We start from the raw sequence: 21503 nt of genomic DNA on the forward strand, positions 1-21503 counted from the left end.
CATAATTAATCATAATGTCGGTAACGATAATAATGATTATCTTTATTATTACAATCATTATTATTCCTGATTTTCTAAGCCCGAATCCTGGCGTCGCCAAGCTGAGTATTCACATACAGAGCAATTGAATCTTATTAGGGTAGTAAAGGCTCGGCATTGTCGGATATTTATCTTGATTCTTTCGTTGCAATAACAGTAGTTGTTGTTTTCACAGCAATAACAATAACAATATCGTTACAGTCTGTCACTGTAAACGGAACGCAGGCGACAATATCAGCAAGGTTAATAACACATTTTATGACGCACAGGGACCAAAGAAGATTATGGGACACCATAACGAAGAATTTCGTAGGTGGCTGACATGACTGAAGATGAACGAAATCAAACAATGACAGAACTGGGTACGATCCAGATGAGTCATTTACCTGCACGGCTCTCTTCTTCTGGCCAAAGGCAAAAGCAAACAGATGAATCATTTACCTGCATGGCTCTCTTCTTCTGGCCGAAGGCAAAAGCAAACAAACACGAAATCCTACTGCTCTCTTAACAAACCAGTTCGTCCTTGGCTTTCCAGAAGGCAGAGCCTGAAGTTGCTGTAAGCACGGCTCAAGTGTCATCCAAAGCAAATTACAGCACAATCATGATGTAATCTGGAAAGTCATCTTTTGCTCACTCCTCAAGGGGTGTTAGTGAGGAGGGAAAATAACGGGGGGAGAAGAAGAAGAAGAAGAAGAAGAAGAAGAAGAAGAAGAAGAAGAAGAAGAAGAAGAAGAAGAGAGAGAGAGAGAGAGAGAGAGAGAGAGAGAGAGAGAGAGAGAGACAGACAGAGAGGTAAATTGGTTTCGTAAATGAGAGTTGAATCCACTTCTTCTTAAGAATCTTGAATGAATCTTAGACCTTGCATAATTAATCTCATATATTCAGATTGTCTTTCCTACCACATCATTTTAAAAGACATATTTGACACTTAGATGTACTCCGAGATATCCTTGAATCAAATACCTGTTCATAAACTGAATGTTAAAAATGAATTTTCTTCTCAAGGATTTTTATCTTAAAGTATAAATCTGGTAATGACCTTTGTGCTGTTTTATTACTTCCTGAGTCAATACATGTCAGGAGAAACAGGTTCAATAAATATAGATATATATATATATATATATATATATATATATATATATATATATATATATATATACATATATATATATATATGTATATATATATAATATAAATATATATATATATATATATATATATATATATATATATATATATATATATATATATATATATATATAGATACGTAATGGGTGTATGTATGTGTGTGCGTATGAATGTGCACTGATACTAATAATCTTTGAATATACTGAAACTGTACCAGTAACAAACATATCAAACTCGCCTTCCCATACATCAGAAGATACCATCTCAGAGTCATGTATTAACAGCTGTAAACTTGATGTGTGCCAGGCACCCCCACCCCCAACACCCATCTCCCCTTCTCTCTCTCTCTCTCTCTCTCTCTCTCTCTCTCTCTCTCTCTCTCTCTCTCTCTGTGTGTGATATGACGCTCCGTGCATTAAATTATCAGTAAGGGATAAAAAAACGCTAAGGTGATTATTCTCTAATATTAACGAGACTTGCACACTCATACACTTCTTTTCCTCCAGTCTCCCTAACTTGAGTTTCTTTTGATCCTAATGACCTAAATTCAGCTGCTATTTTCGGCACACAAGATGAATTGAACCTGGTGCTAGAGTTGAGAGAAGTCTGCGACTCGGCACTCGAACGATTTTAGTTCATTCAGAAATTAGCTGGTAATGACGTTATGCAGTCTTCGTTAAAGAATAGGAGGAAGTAATTACTTGAGCCATTAAAGCATTTTATAAAAATCTTAAATAGCCTACTTGCTCACCTTTATATTCTTCTTCTCTTTGTGCGTACATGTGAAACAATACTTTTGTCTACAGTGTTGTTGTAAATTAGATTGTTATCAATTAAATTAACAATAGTAATAAAACACTAATACGACAAATGGTTAGATTTGTTAGTGACATAAAAATGATCGGATTAGAGGTGAAATTATGAAAGATGAAGTTAAAATCAAGAAACCCCAACAATCTGTTCTGGAAAAATACTCGACAAGTCACAATAGAAATTAATCTCTGAATCGTAAACTGACTGAAAGAATTGGATTAAAATTGAACAGTTACAAATAAAAAGGAAACTTTGGGGAAAATCAGTCACTAACAGCTTATCAACATGAAGATTCGGAAAAAGAACAATTGTGTGATTACAGGAGTCTAGAACAAGAATTCTAGAAACACTGCAGCATACAAATAGCAGTTGTACGTCGTTTCCAACTAAGTGAAATATTCCATTGCAAGTTAAGAATCACTCAAAGTGGAACGAACGAAGATGGGGATGATTTCTGCCGTTGAGAGACAGTAATGTTAAGGTGACTGGAGGAAAGCAGAGGACTGTAAATATGCTTGCAAAATTGTACACTGCCGTTAAAAATTAATTTTTGAACTAAGACGTGATGTCAGCATACTACTTTCAGTATTTTAAGCAAGTGGGTAGGAGGAGTACTGATACTGTGAAATAAATTCATACACACATATGCCAGCAGTACACTTCGTGACCACTGTTTAAAATCCCGAAAGAGTATTCTGCTGCCACAGCTCAGTCCCAAATGAATTATTACGAAGCAAACATGTTCACGAACATCTTTATCCTACTACGCACTGCTGGGAATGCGTTAGAGTGAAGGTGATATATCTTCAACTCAGCTGTTCCTCTTCCTTCGTTGTCATATATATATATATATATATATATATATACATATACACACATATATATATTATATATGCATGTATATACTGTATATATACAATACAAACATATATATATGTACATATATATATACATATATATATATATATATATATATATATATATATATATATATATATATATATATATCATGATGTATAACAGTCCCGATAATACATTCTGACCGTCTAATTAGACGAATGCAAGTGAGCCCACTCTTGATCAGCGAATAATCTTTACGTTTCACCATCACATTAATCGTGGAAGGATTCTAAAAACTCTCATGTAAAGTCTGCATGGTATCCAGCGGTGTCATTCCGCGAATAATACCCTCCATCCTCCATCCTTTAAGGATGTGGGATGCTCTCTGCCTCTCTCCCAGCTGTCGAGCGCTTTCGAGCTGGCTTTCTATGGTGGCCTCTATAGGGGTACTTGTTCTAACCTCCAAATTGAGGTCAGGGAAGCTATTATATTGTAAAGACAACCTTGGTATTCTTATGGGGTTTCTTTATTCCTCTTTGTTTTCTCGTTTGCTTAAGTTTTTTTATTTGTTTTACAAATTTTTTCAATACACTGAGCAGGATAAATACAGAATTCAAAGAAATTCACAGTTACATGTGTAATTTACAAGGTAATTATTTTTCTCTTCATGTAAATGGTGACGGAATCATTGTCCCTACTCAGTCAAAATGCTTGTTGCTTCATTTTTTCTACTTAATTACAAATGATAAGTGAAACTTTTTTTTCACTAGTTTCGGTGAAGTTATCATCTTAACAAGAATTTTCTTAACAAAGTTTATACATCTACAACGCCAGTCGTCAGTTAGGGCGTCAATAAGAAACATCTAAAGTACAATTTTTCACTACGTTAATTTAATTTAATATCAACGTCAATACTGCTATTAAAACTGTCAAGCTGAGAAACAGTTTCCTCTGACTGAGCATTTCTTGAAACCACTGCATCCTGTCTCACTCTTAATCTGAGTGTTCCATAATACTTCAAAATAGGTCACCATGCTTTTTTTTTTTTTTTTTGCAAATCTACGTCGAACTGAAACTTGAACTCTGGCGTCTCTACTCAATAGAGATGGTAGAAGCAGTCAATATGCTTAACGAACAGACTATATTCTTAAAAATCATGAATAAGTATAACAATTTCTCTCAACCAAACTTTCCACCGTAATAGCATAGCTTCTTTTGAAATGAGATGTATCTCATGGTTGTAATTACGATTAGCTAGGATGTTTTCTCAACATTCAAGGACACGATAGGAAAGTGGGCAAACTCGTTCCATAATAATAATAATAATAATAATAATAATAATAATAATAAACAATAAACCCACAGCGGTGTAAGTGTAAATATATATTAGAAATATATATACGAGTATATTAACACTTACACCACTGTGGGTTTCTTCACAATTTCAGTGACTCACGCTATTATAAAATTTTTATAAATAATAATAATAATAATAATAATAATAATAATAATAATAATAATAATAATAATAATAATAATAAGGTACATGTTTACACATAAAAAAATAAAAACATAAAATCCCCTCCACACTTAATTCATATTTAGCCAATTTTCTTAGAATCTTCTAATTCATTTTTTATGAAGTGTTCAGGATATACTATCAGCCATCTTATCGCATGATGGATTTCGAAATGCATAATCGCTCTAAAGTCTTTTTAAACAGAGTGAACGAGGAATTAAGTATTTAGACGTAGAAAGCCAGAAGCTTCAAGTGAAAACAATTTGTTCTGTCCGTGACCCTGACCGAACAAAATATTCTTTAAGAATGCCAGGCTTCGTTGGGAAAAGAGAAACTACTCATCATAGAAGGTAGCACGGATGCTACGGCGCCTGCGTCAGCCTTCTCCGGTTGGCACCAGTACACTCTCCGTTGATTGCTATGCGCCACAGAGATACAGAAGGCTTGTGTCAGACTTCGTGTACGCGGGCATCTTATATCATCATTGGCTCACCCCAAACATCAACATGCTGTTTGGGAGAAAATATTCTGTCTCATGGGAGGTCATGCATTATGGAAGCAGGGTCATATCCCCCTTTGTCCGTTTCTGGTCATTGGGCATCACGAACGGGCAACGTGATATACTACGAGGCTATTGATTAAGCTGTAAAACGGGAAATAAACATTTAAAATGAGTTTTCTATGGTTTCTAAAATAATAACCCTAGAGAGCCGTGATGTTTCTCTCTGGGTTTGCCAAAGTGATAATGAACTTCTTCCAGCTACGAAACTTCATGTCAAACAATATCATTCAAGGACATTTATGGAGCTATAGTGTAATCAATTAGACTCCTTTTAGTTCTGCATCACAATGAGCATTCCTATGCTGCCTAATTCGTGCTTTGGAGCTTTCGTTCCCCCATTATGGTCCTATTGCGGGTTTCGGTATTCGATACTCCACCTTCTTAGCGGTCGAAATTATGCAAGGTCAACGTTAGGAAAAAATTAAAATCAATAATAATAATAATAATAATAATAATAATAATAATAATAATAATAATAATAATAATAATAATAATAGCGCACTCGTCAGATGTAGCACTGCCAGATTCCAAGTGCTAAAAAATGAGAATGCCAGATGCCTCACTAATGGAAACGATTTAATGTAAAGACTTTGTTGTGACGGGGAAGTAAAAGTGCGCTGAGGTCGGATACATGACTTGATTTCAAGGCACCTCATCTGCTTCTTATAAAATATGTTTTATTCAGTTTTGTATTCGGACAAGATACACAAGTCAATAATAATAATAATAATTATAATAATAATAATAATAATAATAATAATAATAATAATAATAATAATGATAATGAGGAATTTGACATCAGAATTATTCATAACACCAGCAGTGTTTCTGGTTTGAACTAGGATGCACATGAGTAGAGGATATTGCTAAGATATTTTTATAGCTTCAATAAATCCTCATTGATTGTAACTCGGATAATGGCATTTTTCTGGCAGACTGGCTTCTTTGATGAGTTAACATGGAATACTGTAAAAATGAACTCAGCGTGAATGATACAAATTATTGCAAAATCCAGGAGACATTAAAAGGCATAAGTACCAAGCGCTTTTGTGTATTTAATATATACACACACTTCTTCAGAGTACAGCACACATTAAATATATATCAAATATGTATTAAATACACGAAAGCGTTTGGTGCTCATGCCTTTTAATATTTCCTTCTGGCTCTTGCAGTGCATTTAGACAAGTGATCCTTGTGACGGTATAGCGATACAAAGCATGTAAAAGAATTTAGATGAGAGGCGAAATAAAAATAACCAAAACAATCTACTTGAACAGTTCGGTTCATGGCGATCAAATAGTTTCATCTTCACCTTGACCCAAATTAAGTTCAAAGAATCAGGCAGAAGCTTCTGGTGTCCCTCCTGACAATGCCCCCCCCAAAAAAAAAAAAAAAAAAAAAAGTAGTAAAGTCAAGTTTTGTTTTGTCTATCATCTCATCAGGGCTGTGGGATATTCTCCCGAGATCGCAGCCTACGTATTCTGGGGCTGAGCTTGCGGTTACGTAACAATGAAACACTGCATAAAGCGGCAGTATCGATTCTAGCCTCAACGTGTCTATATATTCAGGGGCACGAAAGAGTTCCAAGGCGTGATCGGGATCATAAAACAGGGTTCCAGAAGAGTGGAAGAGTTTGCTCTCAATGCCAGGAAAGACCAAATTCGTGTGTCTAGATCGAAAATTTTTAGAACCAGCTATTGATAAAAGTGAAACTTAAATTATCTGGCTAAAATTGATTATTTTTAGTTTATTTTTATTCTCATTCACGCATGCTCTTGCTCCCCAAATGGAAGAAAACTCAAGGGAACAGCCATTAACTGTCGGTAGTATGCCAGAGATAATGAAATTTAAATTCAAGCACAGTCAATTAAGTATCTGTTGGCTCCGATTATAAAATCACAGAAGAGTAGGAAAAAATAATACTCAACTACTATTTTCTTGGTATACTGAAGACGCTTTTTTTTTTAAATGAATCTTTTTTTTTCCACCTTTGTGTCAGTGACGAACAATAGCTTGTCAAGACTGAGTCACCACCTTCCTTGGAGTCTGTCAAACAATATCATTGAAAGTCCTCATCCACGAACTCAGCTATACCTTATATCCTTAGAGTGGTTATCATGTGCCATAATATCTGTAGATTAAGTGAAGAATCATATTTCTACTTGCATTACTTCTGTGACAAGCGGATTATTATTATTATTATTATTATTATTATTATTATTATTATTTTTACATGTTTATACTTACAGGGCTTCCACATAATAAATCCCCAAGTGTGAAACAGAGGAAGACATTGGGGTGGATTCATTATAATTAGCAAAGGGAGATGAGTCACTGGTAGTTATGAATGATATACTTTAGGTTGACAAAGACACGTTGCCTTCAGAGGGCGGACTTCATTTCTGGTATGGAGGATGGTAGGGTCTGGTTTATTTCATTGACGATGCAAACGTTTTCTTTTTGTACGTATACATAATATATGTGAAAAAATAACAAGCACCAAAAATTTTCTAACATATGCTCATATATACTAACATAAGTAATGGTGCTGATGCGGTTGAAATTTGAAAGAGTTTTCAAGATGTGGCAGGTCACATCGAGGTCATGAATTAAGAGGTTGAAAATCTGCAGCATCGGTAAACTGATATCATATTCTGTTGCCCATAGTAACCTACTGACCTGTGACCCAGTAGCAATACACACACACCCCAGCAACCTCCTTTCCGAGAATTTGTAACTCTCATAATACTGATGTCATAACCTTTTCAGTTAGTACTGTAACGCCAGCCTATATAAATCAATCAATTCTTAGCAACAGCAGCAGCACAGGACGCCACTAACAGTCATAGTAATCGCAGTAATCAAGGGTTAGAAGAATTGCGTGACCATCTCAATAAGAAAAGTCGTCTGATGTTGAGCCCGAGGCTTCAACAGTGATTTACCAATTCGCTTATCTCGACATGAATTGTTCGGAGAATTACGGAAACTGCTCCCTCACATGATGACAGGCGAGCTCTCGTGGGCAGTTATTCAATCTTGACCCTACGGGCACGACAGGCGTCATTTTAAGCGGCACATTTTCTTGTTTTCATTTAACTTTCTGTTTTATTATAAATACTTTAAGTTTATTTTCTCTGTTTTAAAAAAGGTAACTGCGATCTTTGAACAAATATGACTTACATAGATCACATTTATCAATTTGCGTCATCCCCCCCCCCTCTCTCTCTCTCTCTCGTGTGTATAACTGTGTCTGCAAACAGGATACGAAATTTAGCAAGTAGATATGTTTTTATGTAAACAAGTCTAGTTATCGTTTTCCTGTTATCTTTCACACATTTTTGGCACTCTGCTTTAGTTCCACTGTATTTTGCGTTCTTTAGCTATTTCTACTCTAAATCACCGCTTTCCTCATATAGCCTCATACAGAGGTATACAGAAAACTGAATAAGGATGCATGGTATTGCAGAGATAAAGAAAAGTTGTATAGTTATGAAAAGTTTGAGATGAACTCGAGTAAAGTACATAAGAGAAAGATATTATGCTGAAGAGAAGAAAATGTAAAGAAAATGGTTCATGAACACAGATCTTTGTAAGAAGGATGCGAATGAATTAATGGTGTCTGAATGTAGAGAATAAAAGCGATGCAGATTTACTCTCTGAAATGGTTAATGTAATTTGAAGATACTTGTGGAAATGGCTGTAGAGGATTTAAGGAAGGCAATTTGAAGGTGAAAGACAGGAAAGGTTATGCTGATTGTCCAACTGAATGGTTGACAAGTGTGTGTAAGGTATATCCGAATGAGGGAAAGGTTCCAAGGGAATGGGTGAAAGGAGAACGGTGATAATGGTGACTAAGAATCACAGGTGCATCAGGTTACTTAACATACCATGGAGGGCGTTTGGTAATATTTTGATTAAGGAAGTACGATAGACAACGAAATTGTAATGGTGATCAAAGAAACAATTGTGTTGTGGAAGTTTTGTTGTAGAAGTATTTTCCTCATTGATTTGGTAGGCTAGGAAAAATGTGACTGACTCTCACTATTGTTTTGATTCTCTGGACCACCTCACCTCTTAATCAACAGATTCGTTTCATTGAAAGTCTAAGAATCAGTTGCAAATTGGAATAAGAGTTTCAAACTTTATAAGATATGGATGGAATAAAGTGGCCAGATTCTTCCTTTTGCTTTGCATAGTCCAAATTTAACGAAAGTAAAGCCTAGCAAAATTTATGTCTTACGATTCGCTATTGGTTGTTTATTTATCTAATCCTGCCACCTGGAGGCTCGTCATAAGGATAATCAACAGTGCCCTATTTTCGCAAAGACAATCAAAATTTCAAATAGTTTCCCACAATGCCTTCCCTGAAAGAATGGTATTCAGAAACAGAGGTAAGTTAATCGAGTTCCCAACAGTATTACTCTCGGTGCATCACTGAGCCGAAAAAGAAAATCGATCCACTCCCATTCCTTCCCTGACTTCTGTATAGAGTCCTTGGAAGCTCTCGGAATCACTTGACGCTTCGTTTCACGAGGTGGCTGAGGCAAGTCAGTATGTTTACATTTCCGACTACCTGTCTGTCCTCTCGTTGTCCTCCTCGACACTTGAAGGGTTTCTTTCCCCAAGGCTGATTGATGCCAGGGTTTCCGTATCTTACCCTCAAGCTCTCAAGGAATACAGGAAAATTCATTTCGCTGCTTATCATTTTTTTTCGTTACCTTTCTCTTGGGGTTCATTTTATTATTATAATAATTTCTCTCACTCTCTCTCTCCATATATATATATATATATATATATATATATATATATATATATATATATATATATATATATATATATATATAAACTCTAACTAAACACACATAACAACTTACACCCACACACATAGGATACATATATATATATACATTATATATATATATATATATATATATGCATATGTATATATTATATATAATATATATATATGTATATATGCATATATATATATATATATATATATATATATATATATATATATATATATACATATACTGAGTGTGTTTATAAAGAAACAACTTAAATACTTGTCATTACATGGACATTTTTATTATCACTTTATGGCGTTCAATCGTGACCCTTTTTTAGGTCAGCCTGTTTTTGTTTCCCTCTCACGCAAACAGCGAAATGGCTCTTCCGTCCTCTTCTGCCACTTTATTGATTAGCTTTGCAGTTCATCTTGTTTATAAACCCTTAATATATGACGAAAATTCCTCTGGTGGGCTATCCGTGACGATTTATAACTTTTGTGTATCTGTATGTATCATATGTATATGTATATGTACATATGTATGTGTATATAAGTATACATGTATATATATATATAAATGCATATATATATACATATATGTTTATGTGTACATAAAGACAAAATCCACGAAGGAAAGAGAAACAATGGATTACTGCAAGGACTTTCGACTTCTCGTCTGCTAAGTAAAGGACGAGAAGTCTAAAGGCCTTGCACTACTGCACTGTTTCTCTTTCCTTCGTGGATTTTGTCTTTATTTATATATTCATCAGGTTCCATATTTTCGTGATTCAGTTATACACACACATATATGTATACATATATACATACATACATACAAGCATATATTGATAAAGGGAGAAAAGGAAATAGATGAAAAACGATACCTAGCCTGAACGTAATTCAGTCGGGAAGTGCACTAGAGAAAGAAGACTGGAGAAAAAATAAAACTCACTGAACGCCTTCTAACCCAACAGAGGGAAAAGCTGACGTAAAAACGTTTGCGATGATAATGATGATAATGATACTGATGACGAAATGTTTCCTGTTTCGATTCTCAACAAAAATACAGACTCATACTTCACTGCTTACGTTAGCATAATTACAATGTCTATAACGCCCGCCACCCTCTCTCTCTCTCTCTCTCTCTCTCTCTCTCTCTCTCTCTCTCTCTCTCTCTCTCTCTCTCTCTCTCTCTCTGCCATTTCATACAAGTTATTTATAAAAATAAATGATACACTCCCGCCATAAGCAAAAATGTCGAGCAGACATAAGCTACTGATGAATGAAGCAGACATTTTAGCAGTCAAGAAGAATCTGTAGCCGTTACATGAGTGCTCCCCGTAGGGGGGTAGTGCTATCAGTGCACCTCGTGCGGTGCACTGTAGGCATTATTAAAGGTTATTTGCAGCGTGCCTTCGGCCCCTAGCTGCAACCCCTTTCGTTCCTTTTACTGTACCTCCCTTCATATTCTCTTTCTAACATCTTACTTTCCACGCTCTCCCAACAAGTGATTCATAGTGCAACTGCGAGGTTTTCCTCCTGTTACACCTTGCAAACCTTTTACTGTCAGTTTCCGTTACAGCGCTGAATGACCTCATAGGTTCCAATGCTTGGCCTTTGGCCTAAATTCTGTATTCAATTCAATTCAATTCAAGGTAAATGAAAGCTATAGGTGGAAACGCCTGAGCCTGTACTACAGGTGGCAGGATGGAAAATCAATATTTCCCGTTCGTCATTCTTACTCCGCCACATACAAGGAATGACTATTTAATGCTGGATCTTATAACAATAGCGAGGATGTTCTCTTAGGATTAGAGTGATCGTTTCCTGCATTTCCTTTTACTTTCTCTTACTTCTTCCTAATGAACACCATATTCTTTGGAAGCTGGAATTTCAAGTCAATGGCCCCTGTGGGCTTGGTCCATATGAATAGGGTTCATCTTCTGAATAATAATAATAATAATAATAATAATAATAATAATAATAATAATAATAATAATAATAATAATAATAATAACAGCCAAATAGACTAACATTGAGATATAGCGTAACAGCCGATCTATATAAATACAACCTTTATAAAGACAAAACTGAACTAAAAACATGATCCTTCCCTCAAACAATTATACAAAGATAATCAAGCATACGCTGTAAAAGGAAAAGTATTAACGAAAAGCAATATCTTTTAGTACACAGCAAAACTCCCTCGTAGTCCCCAAAATTAGTTTGTTTACTATTAATGTGTCTAAGAATTCATGACGAAATCCACCTTGCCACCATTAGACAAACAAGCAAGTGACATACACGTCTTATCTGTCCCCGTGACATATCCTGTGCCAAGCTCGTAAGGGAGCCTCAGTTGACTGGTAAATCCATTGCTTTATTTTCTTGGAAGAAGAAAAATTAAATCCTTCGTTCTAAGTACCGTGAATCACCGCAGGACATCGCAAATTGGGATAACCAGACTAAATCACACTCGCTGCAGGAGTTGAAGGACCCAGTCACATGCGAGTGGGACTCTCCCCTATAAAGGAAGGTGAGGGTGGAGGGATGGACACAGCTATTAAGTCAATGATGAGATAATCGCTAGAGAGAGAGAGAGAGAGAGAGAGAGAGAGAGAGAGAGAGGGATTTGGATCTTGAAAGCCAGTAGTAATTCTCATTACAGAGTTGGAAAGTTTCTAACATGATTTCTTTTATTTATTTTTTCTTTTTTTAACTTTTTCCCTGTTTCTTTCTTTAGAAAGAGATTTCTGAAAGCTTCCTGGTAGCATTTATTTCCACGAATGGCAACCGGTATAAGTCATGATTTATGAGGATTCTTTATTTTCTTTTCTTAAATATGCAATTTCATGCCTAATCAACACACTAATGAAGATCGAGCCCTCGTTTGTACATGTATCACGAGGCACAAGATAAGTTGAACAGGTTTAATGCTTTTCTTCTAGGGAAACAGAAGCAATGCTGGGGATGAGAGAGAGAGAGAGAGAGAGAGAGAGAGAGAGAGAGAGAGATTCTTCATATTAGGATTACACATTTTTTTTATAGAAAATCATTCTAATTACAACAGAGCATTTTGCTAAACAAAACAATGGGCTAATTCATTCAAATAAATTTTCATGGTATTAATTTCGGAAAAACTGTTACCATTATTCTCCCTTGCTTTATAGTTTCATCACAATTTTATTGACGAAACTGCAAATATTGGTAATGTTGCACTGACAATCTATAAAGGCATGTGATCATGCAAGTTATCAATTACAAATATGATGTGGATTCTACACGAAGGTGACTCTCCTTATGGGCCTCGATTCACAGTCACGTATACATTAAGTATACAAACATACATACATACATACACACACACACACACACACACACACATATATATATATATATATATATATATATATATATATATATATATATATATATATATATATATATATGAGTAATATATATATATGTATATATATATATATGAGTATATATATATATATATATATATATATATATATATATAATCTGTGTGGATGTATAAATACGTATATAAAGAATGTATGCGCATCAGCAGATACATATTCATGAGGGGACATTCAACATTTCTCCTTTAATATTTTTTCCTGCATGACTGGAAGGAACCTCTGTATTGCTGACTGTGGTAGCTGGGTCATCTCAGATTCCATATTTAGTTTGTCAACTCAGAATGGTGACCATATAACAGTTAAATCTGGCTCTGCCATATTCCCTGCACCATTGGCTGTCACTCTGGTGTGGGAGTCCCTTTCCTTGAACTATACTCTCCAGCACTTTCTTTTATGCTATTCTCGCTTTTTGGGTATGTCTGACAGGCTAACTGAAGTTCTTTAGTGGGTTAGACAGGAATGACTTCTTTATAAGCTACCTTTTTTTTTATTTCCTGCATTCAGTTTCCACAGTTCAAATCGATTACTGAGAGCCTCATACTGACGTGACAAAGCTTGCAATGCCGGCTTACATGATCGGCCGGCTTCAAAACGTCGGCAGGTTTAACGTTTTATATTTTTGTTTGATTGCAGTTTTTTTTATTTTCTTCTATATTTTATCTTTTATCGCATTAGGGACCTGTATTTGGTAGCAACTTGCAAGTTCATGTCTTTTTAGTTACTTCACATGAAAGCTTGATCAGTGTAAATAACATCAACATCTACAATAATAATAATAATAATAATAATAATAATAATAATAATAATAATAATAATAATAATAATAATAATAATAAACCTGTCCCATAATCCAGCAGAATGCACGTGACCAATAAAAGCAGATCATAACTCGCAACTTTTTTTTTATGTAGTTATATAAAATAACTTGCTTTGTTAGGAGAAGAAGAGGAAGAATGCAATAACAACAAGGAATTGAAGCTCTGAAGACTGACGTCATGTACAAAGTCAAAACAAACCGAGCGAGGCTTTTTAAGACTGTTTGTATTCTTCAGCAATTGTCCTCCTGCCTATTTTCGGCAGTGGGATGGCCTTTGTCAACCCAAACATAGCCCGAGCAATCTAAGGCAAATGCATCTTTAGAAAGGACTTATTGAGGGGATTTACCGTCGATGTAAAACGGTCTTATTTTTATGCTGATACCTGTAACAAGGGATTTCTTCAGTCGCGTCACAGAAAATTGTCTTGACATATTTTTCCTTATAAGCTATTAATCTGTGTCGCAAGTTCCCCAACTGAACTGTTGGCCGACGATGGTTCTTTCAATACATCTCTCTTTCATATCAAGGCACAAAGGTCCTTTCTTTGGACCTTGCTTCATGTCACTCCTTCATCAGCGAGGTCGTAAGTCAGCTTGCTAAGGCCGGTTGGGAGACAAGCGGCTGACCCGGTGGAATATATTTAGATAGGAAGGACAACTTCTCCCTCTTCCTCACCCTCGCTCCCGCACCCTTCCCCTGAAGGCCTTTTTATCTCTCCCCCATTCTGTCATTTTTCATTTAGTGGGAGGTTGCTCACCTCGTTACATAATTATCTCCCCTACTTTCTACCGTCACGTAACGCTACAGAGCTGCTGTTGGACCATTCTCGTTCGTCATGTCGCGATCCAGCCTTCTATTTTTAATACCTTCATGAAATTACCTTTAACCTCTCGATAATTTGTTCCCCTCTGGCATACGGTAGCTTCTCGTAGCGTTGTGATTTATCTATGGTGATCGTCAACGGAGATATTACGGCGACGGTGTCCCTGTCACAACGTCAGTTCGACGATAGGTCGTTCTGTCAGTCATGTGAAGGCTGGAGTGAATGTAAAGGTGCGCTGTAAAGCAGGGTAGAATTTTAAGTTCATACCTTCTTGGAGAATCGATGTTAAACTTTTTCTTGATATTTTCCCGATTACTCATTTTGACACATCCATTACTTCCTGTCATTGCCAGACACTTTCCAGCCTCTAAGCACAAGGAAATTTGGCAATTGCAAGACATTAATAAAATTGTCGCTTCTTTCTGACCCCTCCCCCAGACTCCCTTCTCCGTCATTTGCATGGGCTTCTCGGTCGGTGAGTGCATAGGCTGTCAGTGTCGTCGATCTCTGCATTAGAAAACTGATATGTCTGCTTGCACGCCGCCAATAAATATCCCCTTAAGGAAGAGAGAGTTCATTCCCTCTCCCGAGCTACAGAAATCGGTCAGGTCTGAAGGCAATTCTTGTTTTCGTTCATTTATTTTCTTTGTTTGTTGGAATAAAAGCCAGTGACAATGATAATGGATCTGTTTGTGAAATAAAATCCAGAAAGGAAAATGAGAATACGGATGACTTTTAGTGATGAAAGTGCTAATAACAGACGCATGTAAAAGTGTTTCACATCAGGCAGATGAACGTGGATTGTGTACTGTATAAATATGCTGAAGCATGTCAACACACACGCGCGCGCGCACCTGTACTGTACTTGAATACACACAACCGAACAAGCACACATGCACATCGGGGCGTGTGCATATATGCCTATGAAGTACGTACAGTTGAATACTTGTGTATTTACACAGGCATACGTGCTACTGTACAAAAAATGTTTTTAATAATTAATTTAAAGACATGTCCGCATCTTCTTCCAAATTCAAACGAAAGTTTTCCCTGACCGTTAAGACTCACGCGCGAAATTAATGATCGAGGTCGAGACAGCTAATCTTCCGTCTCTCTGTCTTCTCTTTTCCTTTCTCAGTCAAAACCTGAAGTGTCTGTTTTTAGCTTTCTTCCCCTCCCCCACTCCTCCCCGCTTCGCGGGAAGACACGCGCGAGGTGATGGAAAGTTTTTCTTCTCTGCCTACGCTTCTCGGGAGCGTCGCTTATATTCATTGTGAATATTTCTGAAGGAAAAAGTTTGCTCTTTTTTCATCAGCAAGAAAAGTTCACTGTGGTTGTAGGATAGTCCGTCTTGCTTCTTACCTGTCTGTCTAAGCTTCTGCGATCTCTGTGATAGCTTGTCGATAATGAAAACATTTTCAAAGTTTATTATATGCATTTTAAGTCCATCTTATATTCGGCCTGTGGTACTTAGTCCAGCCTTCAGGGTGTATAGATTTTATTTCAGTCCCTTTTATGGTATACAAATATCTTTCTTAAATTAATTACGGCAAAAACAACAGTATGAGAAATAATAATAATAATAATAATAATAATAATAATAATAATAATAATAATAATAATAATAATAATAATTATTATTATTGTAATTATTAATATTGTAATATTATTAATATTATAATAATAATAGTAGTAGTAGTAGTAGTAGTAGTAGTAGTAGTAGTAGTAGTAGTAGTATCCAAAGGTTTTGGTCTTGCGTTCTGACTGTGACTGATCTAATGGTTATCACAAAGAATCACCCACAAATTATTCATTAATCATGAGCCAGAGTAATGAGTCCAGACGTCGTAAACTAACACCACTGTTAGCCAGACAACTAAACTTCACTGTATTCGTGCCTAGTGTCACTGCGACCTACTTAGATAATTGTCAATATTGTTATGTTCATCATAAGAGTTGACCCCGTAGATTGCCCTAAATTTACTTGTACCACCAAACTCCCGAAAACTTTATTCTATATTAGGACTCCATAATCATGTGTTCATCTAAGGGGTCTGGCTGCTTGTCATAGGGAGAATCTATTTAGCATCATTATTAATATAGAGCACACACTTTATGAAACATACCGAAATCTCATTTACATTGTAGAACGACCTTCCAAATAACAAAAAAAGACAGAAACTGAGATGAAATAGACGTTGTGCAAAATCACAAACAACTAAACGCAAACATCAACAAAATAATATGTGGCGATGGCGCAAGTATTTAGAATTGTCGGTGAATTTATGGGGTAGAAGAAGCGTCTGAATTACTCTAGAAAGGAAAGGGTTAGTGTAAATTTAAGAATGCTTGTGGACGTGACTGTTGAGGATGTTAGGATGGCAACTGAAAGGTCATAATGGAGAGGAACCCAAAGTATATGAATTTAGAAGTGAGATTTCAAATCTTGGTGATAGCGTGATTTACTCTCTGACCGAGATGTGTTGGAATTTTCGTTTTACTTAGTAATAAGAAATGTTAACTTTCAATAATAATATAAAGGTATGCATACATTAAGAATAGATCGTATCAAAAACAGATGCTTACAATTACTTAGCATACCATAGACTGTGTGCAGTATGGTACTGATTGAGAATGTAAGCCAGGTCACAGATGGTCTGATAAAGTAAGATTAACGTGGGTTTAGACGAGGGGGATGGAGGGTGGATGTTTATGATAAAAGATTAAGATCAAATGAGAAGAGCCGTATGTGTTGCACGCGAACCTAAAGCTTGGGACAGAATTGATATTATTACAATGTGGATAGTGTTGAGAATATATTTTACAAAGAAAATTTTGCTTTAGGCGATTAGAAGTTTTAATATGAAAATGATGATTATGTGAAAAATCTGTTGACGAGAGAAACAAGTGCCTTGTAAATATGGTCTCTGACAAAATTATTTTGAATAATCATGGCTGTTTAGCATTTAACTGGATGAAGTGATGACAACAATTTTGGAGAGGACTGACATAAATGGAAATTTGCGTAATATCAAAGAAGTCGTGAACCTAGTGTGAATTGGCAGCTGTCTGCAAATCGTATAGCGTTTGTTGGTGATAGAGAAGAGAAGCTGCAGCGTCTAGTGTAGAGTTGAAAAGGTTTATAAGTGGAGAATGCTGAAAGTGAATGTTAGCAAGAATTGAATTGAATATATAATTTAGGCCAAAGGTCATTCAGCGCTGAAACGGAAATTGACAGTAAAAGGTTTGAAAGGTGTAACAGGAGGAAAACTTCGCAGTTGCACTATGAAACCATTGTTAGGAGAGAGTGGAAAGTAAGATGAAAGGAAGAGAATATGAAAGGAGGTACAGTATAAGGGAAGGGGTTGCAGCTAGGGACAGAAGGGACGCTGCAAGCCACCTCAAGTAATGCCTACAGTACACTGCATGAGGTACACTGACGGCACTACGGAGAGTTTTAGCAAGAGAAATAAAGGAGACGGAAAGATGGGGAATAATATGGAAGTGGAATAAGAAAAAAGAAGAATCACGGAACAGGTTGGTAGCAGGAACTCAGCAAACGGCTTGGAAGAGAAAGGGTGGGGGGTGTCCTTTAAAGTAAAACTTGGATATATCAAAGCTTTATTGTGCCAACACTCCTTCATGGAAGAAGTTTGAATGTTAAATGAAAGAAAAGAAAATGATAGAAGCTGCTGACATGCATTGTTTGTGTTGGATATGTTGATTAGGGTGAACTGAAATTGTGAAAAATTGAGAAAAATGGCAGTGATATGGTAAAAAGGTACCCAGAGATGAAAGATGAATCAGTGTTTTCAAGCGTTTTCATCGTAGTAAGAAAATGGAGGACGGGTGTATAAGTCTGTGTTGGAAACAAGGTGGACTTAAGGACCAAGTGAGAGGTGGATGAATGGATGGATGTGAGAGGTTTTGGAATGGAAGGGTCATAATACACAGGAAGCGCTAATGTTCGTGCTAGATTAAAGGTGAGTGGCACAATGTCTGTAATGAGGTGGGAGACTTGATACACTACTACTAAGTTTTCTGCGTTGGTATATATTATTATATTATTATTATTATTATTATTATTATTATTATTATTATTATTATTATTATTATTATTATTATTATTAAAGTAGTTTAACCAGACCCCTGAGCTGACGTAGGTATATAAAAAGGCTGGTGTTTTGAAAGACTCCTTTTCAGGGTGTTCATCATTGAATCAGCAATTGAAAGATGAACACGGCAATGAGTGATGTCTTATTTTTATCTTGAGCCATCTCCTAATTAGGAAAACAGCGTGTTGGTGACTGGATGATTTCATGTATGTATGTATGTATATATACATAAATAATATATATATATATATATATATATATATATATATATATATATATATATATATATACATACGTGTGTGTGTTTACAGTGACCGTATGTATATGTCAATTCTAAACACAAATTTCATGTCCAAAGGCATGTGTAGCACAGTAGACAATTCACCGCTCTTGACCATACTTTTAACTCAATAGGTGACATCACATTCTAACACGAAGCACCTGCGACGTACTATATAACCTTGTTATCTCCGTAGAGAGAGAGAGAGAGAGAGAGAGAGAGAGAGAAATATGAATTCTCACCTCACCTCACTTGAGACTGATTAACTTTAATAAAAGTTCACTCGCCGTCACTCATCCTCCACCTAAATTCAATAGTTCGCCTCCCCGCCCCCCTTCCCTCTATCGTTTCCCTCCTCCTTTCGCTTCCCAGCTTCGGATCCCTCTCGACGAGAGCATGGACTGCCACGTGAGGGAAGAGAGAGAGAGAGAGAGAGAGAGAAGAAAAGGTTATGCGAGGGAGGGAGATGGGGAGAGCCCTCAGCTGCATTTTTACGAGTCTCTGATGATTGGCCCCAGATGGGCTGCGGGTCTCCGTAACCGTAGTAACGGTCATGTTGATATTTATGATCGTGTTACTCTAGCTTTCTTTTTTTTTTAATCTATCTATAGATTCATCTATTACTTCCGGCATTCAATGACTTTTTTTTGAGAGCGGGTAAAAATATGAAGCTGAATCTTTAAGTCAATAGACGTCAAACCTATCCTGACCTCCTAACGTGTTCTGGGGACATGATATTCCGTGCGAATTTTGTCAATTATTGAAAGGAAGGAAGCATATTCTCTCTCTCTCTCTTTCTCTCTCTCTCTCTCAAGCTGAATGCGGTCACAACAAATGAAGTAAAAAAAAAAAAAAAAGCAAATTCGTATCTTACAAACTTTTCGCTTCAATAGAGCTTCCAATTTCGTTGCCATTCAACCGGCGGGCCAACCCGTCTGCCGTTCAACGGTGGTGCCACCATCGATTGGTTGAACACAGTACTCAAAACGTCCGACCGTGCGTACCTCACTCTGCTCGTCGTTAGCATTATGCTTCATGCATCATAAAGGCAGTGCCATACCGCGCGCGCGCTTCTCAGTTTCCCCTCATGAACCGTTAAAAACCTCAGGAACGCCGCGACCTCTCGTAACAGCGGATTAGAACTGCAGTGAAGAAGCAACGCGAGTGTCCTTCGCTCGGGAAAGGGCAATGTCACCCAGAGGACCTGCTGCGGTCCTGACGGAGGTGGAGGAGGAGGAAAGACTTGCTCATGAGTGTCCTTGGACTATGACCCTTTGTTGGTTCGTATGAACTTTTCTTCCCAGTACTGCGTTGTTTGTCAGCATCTTATTTTGAGCAGAGTTAGGTCTTGGAGAACTCACTCTCTCGCGCATGCATTTCTTTGGTCATGTATAGAATGCACATGCATGCGTGTATATTAACTTAATGCAAATGACAGCTGTATTCAATTTTTATGTTCGACTTTTTTTTTTTTTAAACATATTGTTCTTTTTTTCCTATTACGCACATGCACACAAACACACCGCTCCACTCACTCATACGTGGGCACTTTTTACATCACACATTATGATATATATGTATATATATATATATATATATATATATATATATATATATATATATATATATATATATATATAATATATATATACTAATGTATACATTATATATACATATAAGATAAATTATGCACAAAGGAATTATAATTTAATTGTAATCCTCTCTGGATGCAAATTATTCCCAAAGGCAAGTAAATTCGTTATTCAACAACATTTGTAACTTAACATTTGTGTATATATATATATATATATATATAATATATATATATATATATATATATATATATATATATATATATACATATATATGTGTGTGTGTGTGTATACGTATAGTATACCATACATTCTCAATATTTTCATTCGCATGCCTAGCAATACTTAATATCAAATCAGAAAAAGTTTCCTAGGTCTGACGTCACGGACAGCCATAAACCCAGCGATGTTAACCACAAAAATCAATGTTATTTTTTATGCATATTTACACCGAAGTGACGACACGGAGCGACGAGTGATGTTTACGTAAGGAAGAGAAAAAGGAGAAGAAGAACGTGAAGGATCGATCACTGAGTTTTATTCTGCGTTTGTAAAGGTCTTCGCGTGTTTAGGCGAGAGAGAGAGAGAGAGAGAGAGAGAGAGAGAGAGAGAGAGAGAGAGAGAGAGTCGGGCAAACATGAAGTAAGTTTAGATACGCGACTATGCACGTTTCGGCACATGTGGTTGGATTCCCGCCATATTGCAATGCACTGTGCCTGAGATCTCGTGCTTTAGAATTGTCATTTTATTTGTTTGT

At 36.3% G+C, this 21503-nt stretch overlaps 1 protein-coding gene across 6 annotated transcripts in view; it reads left to right on the forward strand.

The window, feature by feature from the left end:
• The window catches only part of l(1)G0469 (lethal (1) G0469), a 128920-nt gene that overhangs the window by 95799 nt on the left and 11618 nt on the right, over window positions 1–21503 (forward strand). The window contains exon 1 of one of the 6 annotated variants that reach the window (XM_067123117.1): window positions 19739–20434. The exons of the other annotated variants lie outside the window; for them this stretch is intronic. Within the exon in view, the coding sequence (XP_066979218.1) occupies window positions 20343–20434 (92 nt within the window). The 5' untranslated portion in view covers window positions 19739–20342. Of the gene's footprint in view, window positions 1–19738; window positions 20435–21503 lie in introns of those variants that run through there. 6 annotated transcript variants of the gene reach the window in all.

The sequence above is a fragment of the Macrobrachium rosenbergii genome, chromosome 21, assembly GCF_040412425.1.
Source record: "Macrobrachium rosenbergii isolate ZJJX-2024 chromosome 21, ASM4041242v1, whole genome shotgun sequence".
NCBI lineage: Eukaryota > Metazoa > Arthropoda > Malacostraca > Decapoda > Palaemonidae > Macrobrachium > Macrobrachium rosenbergii.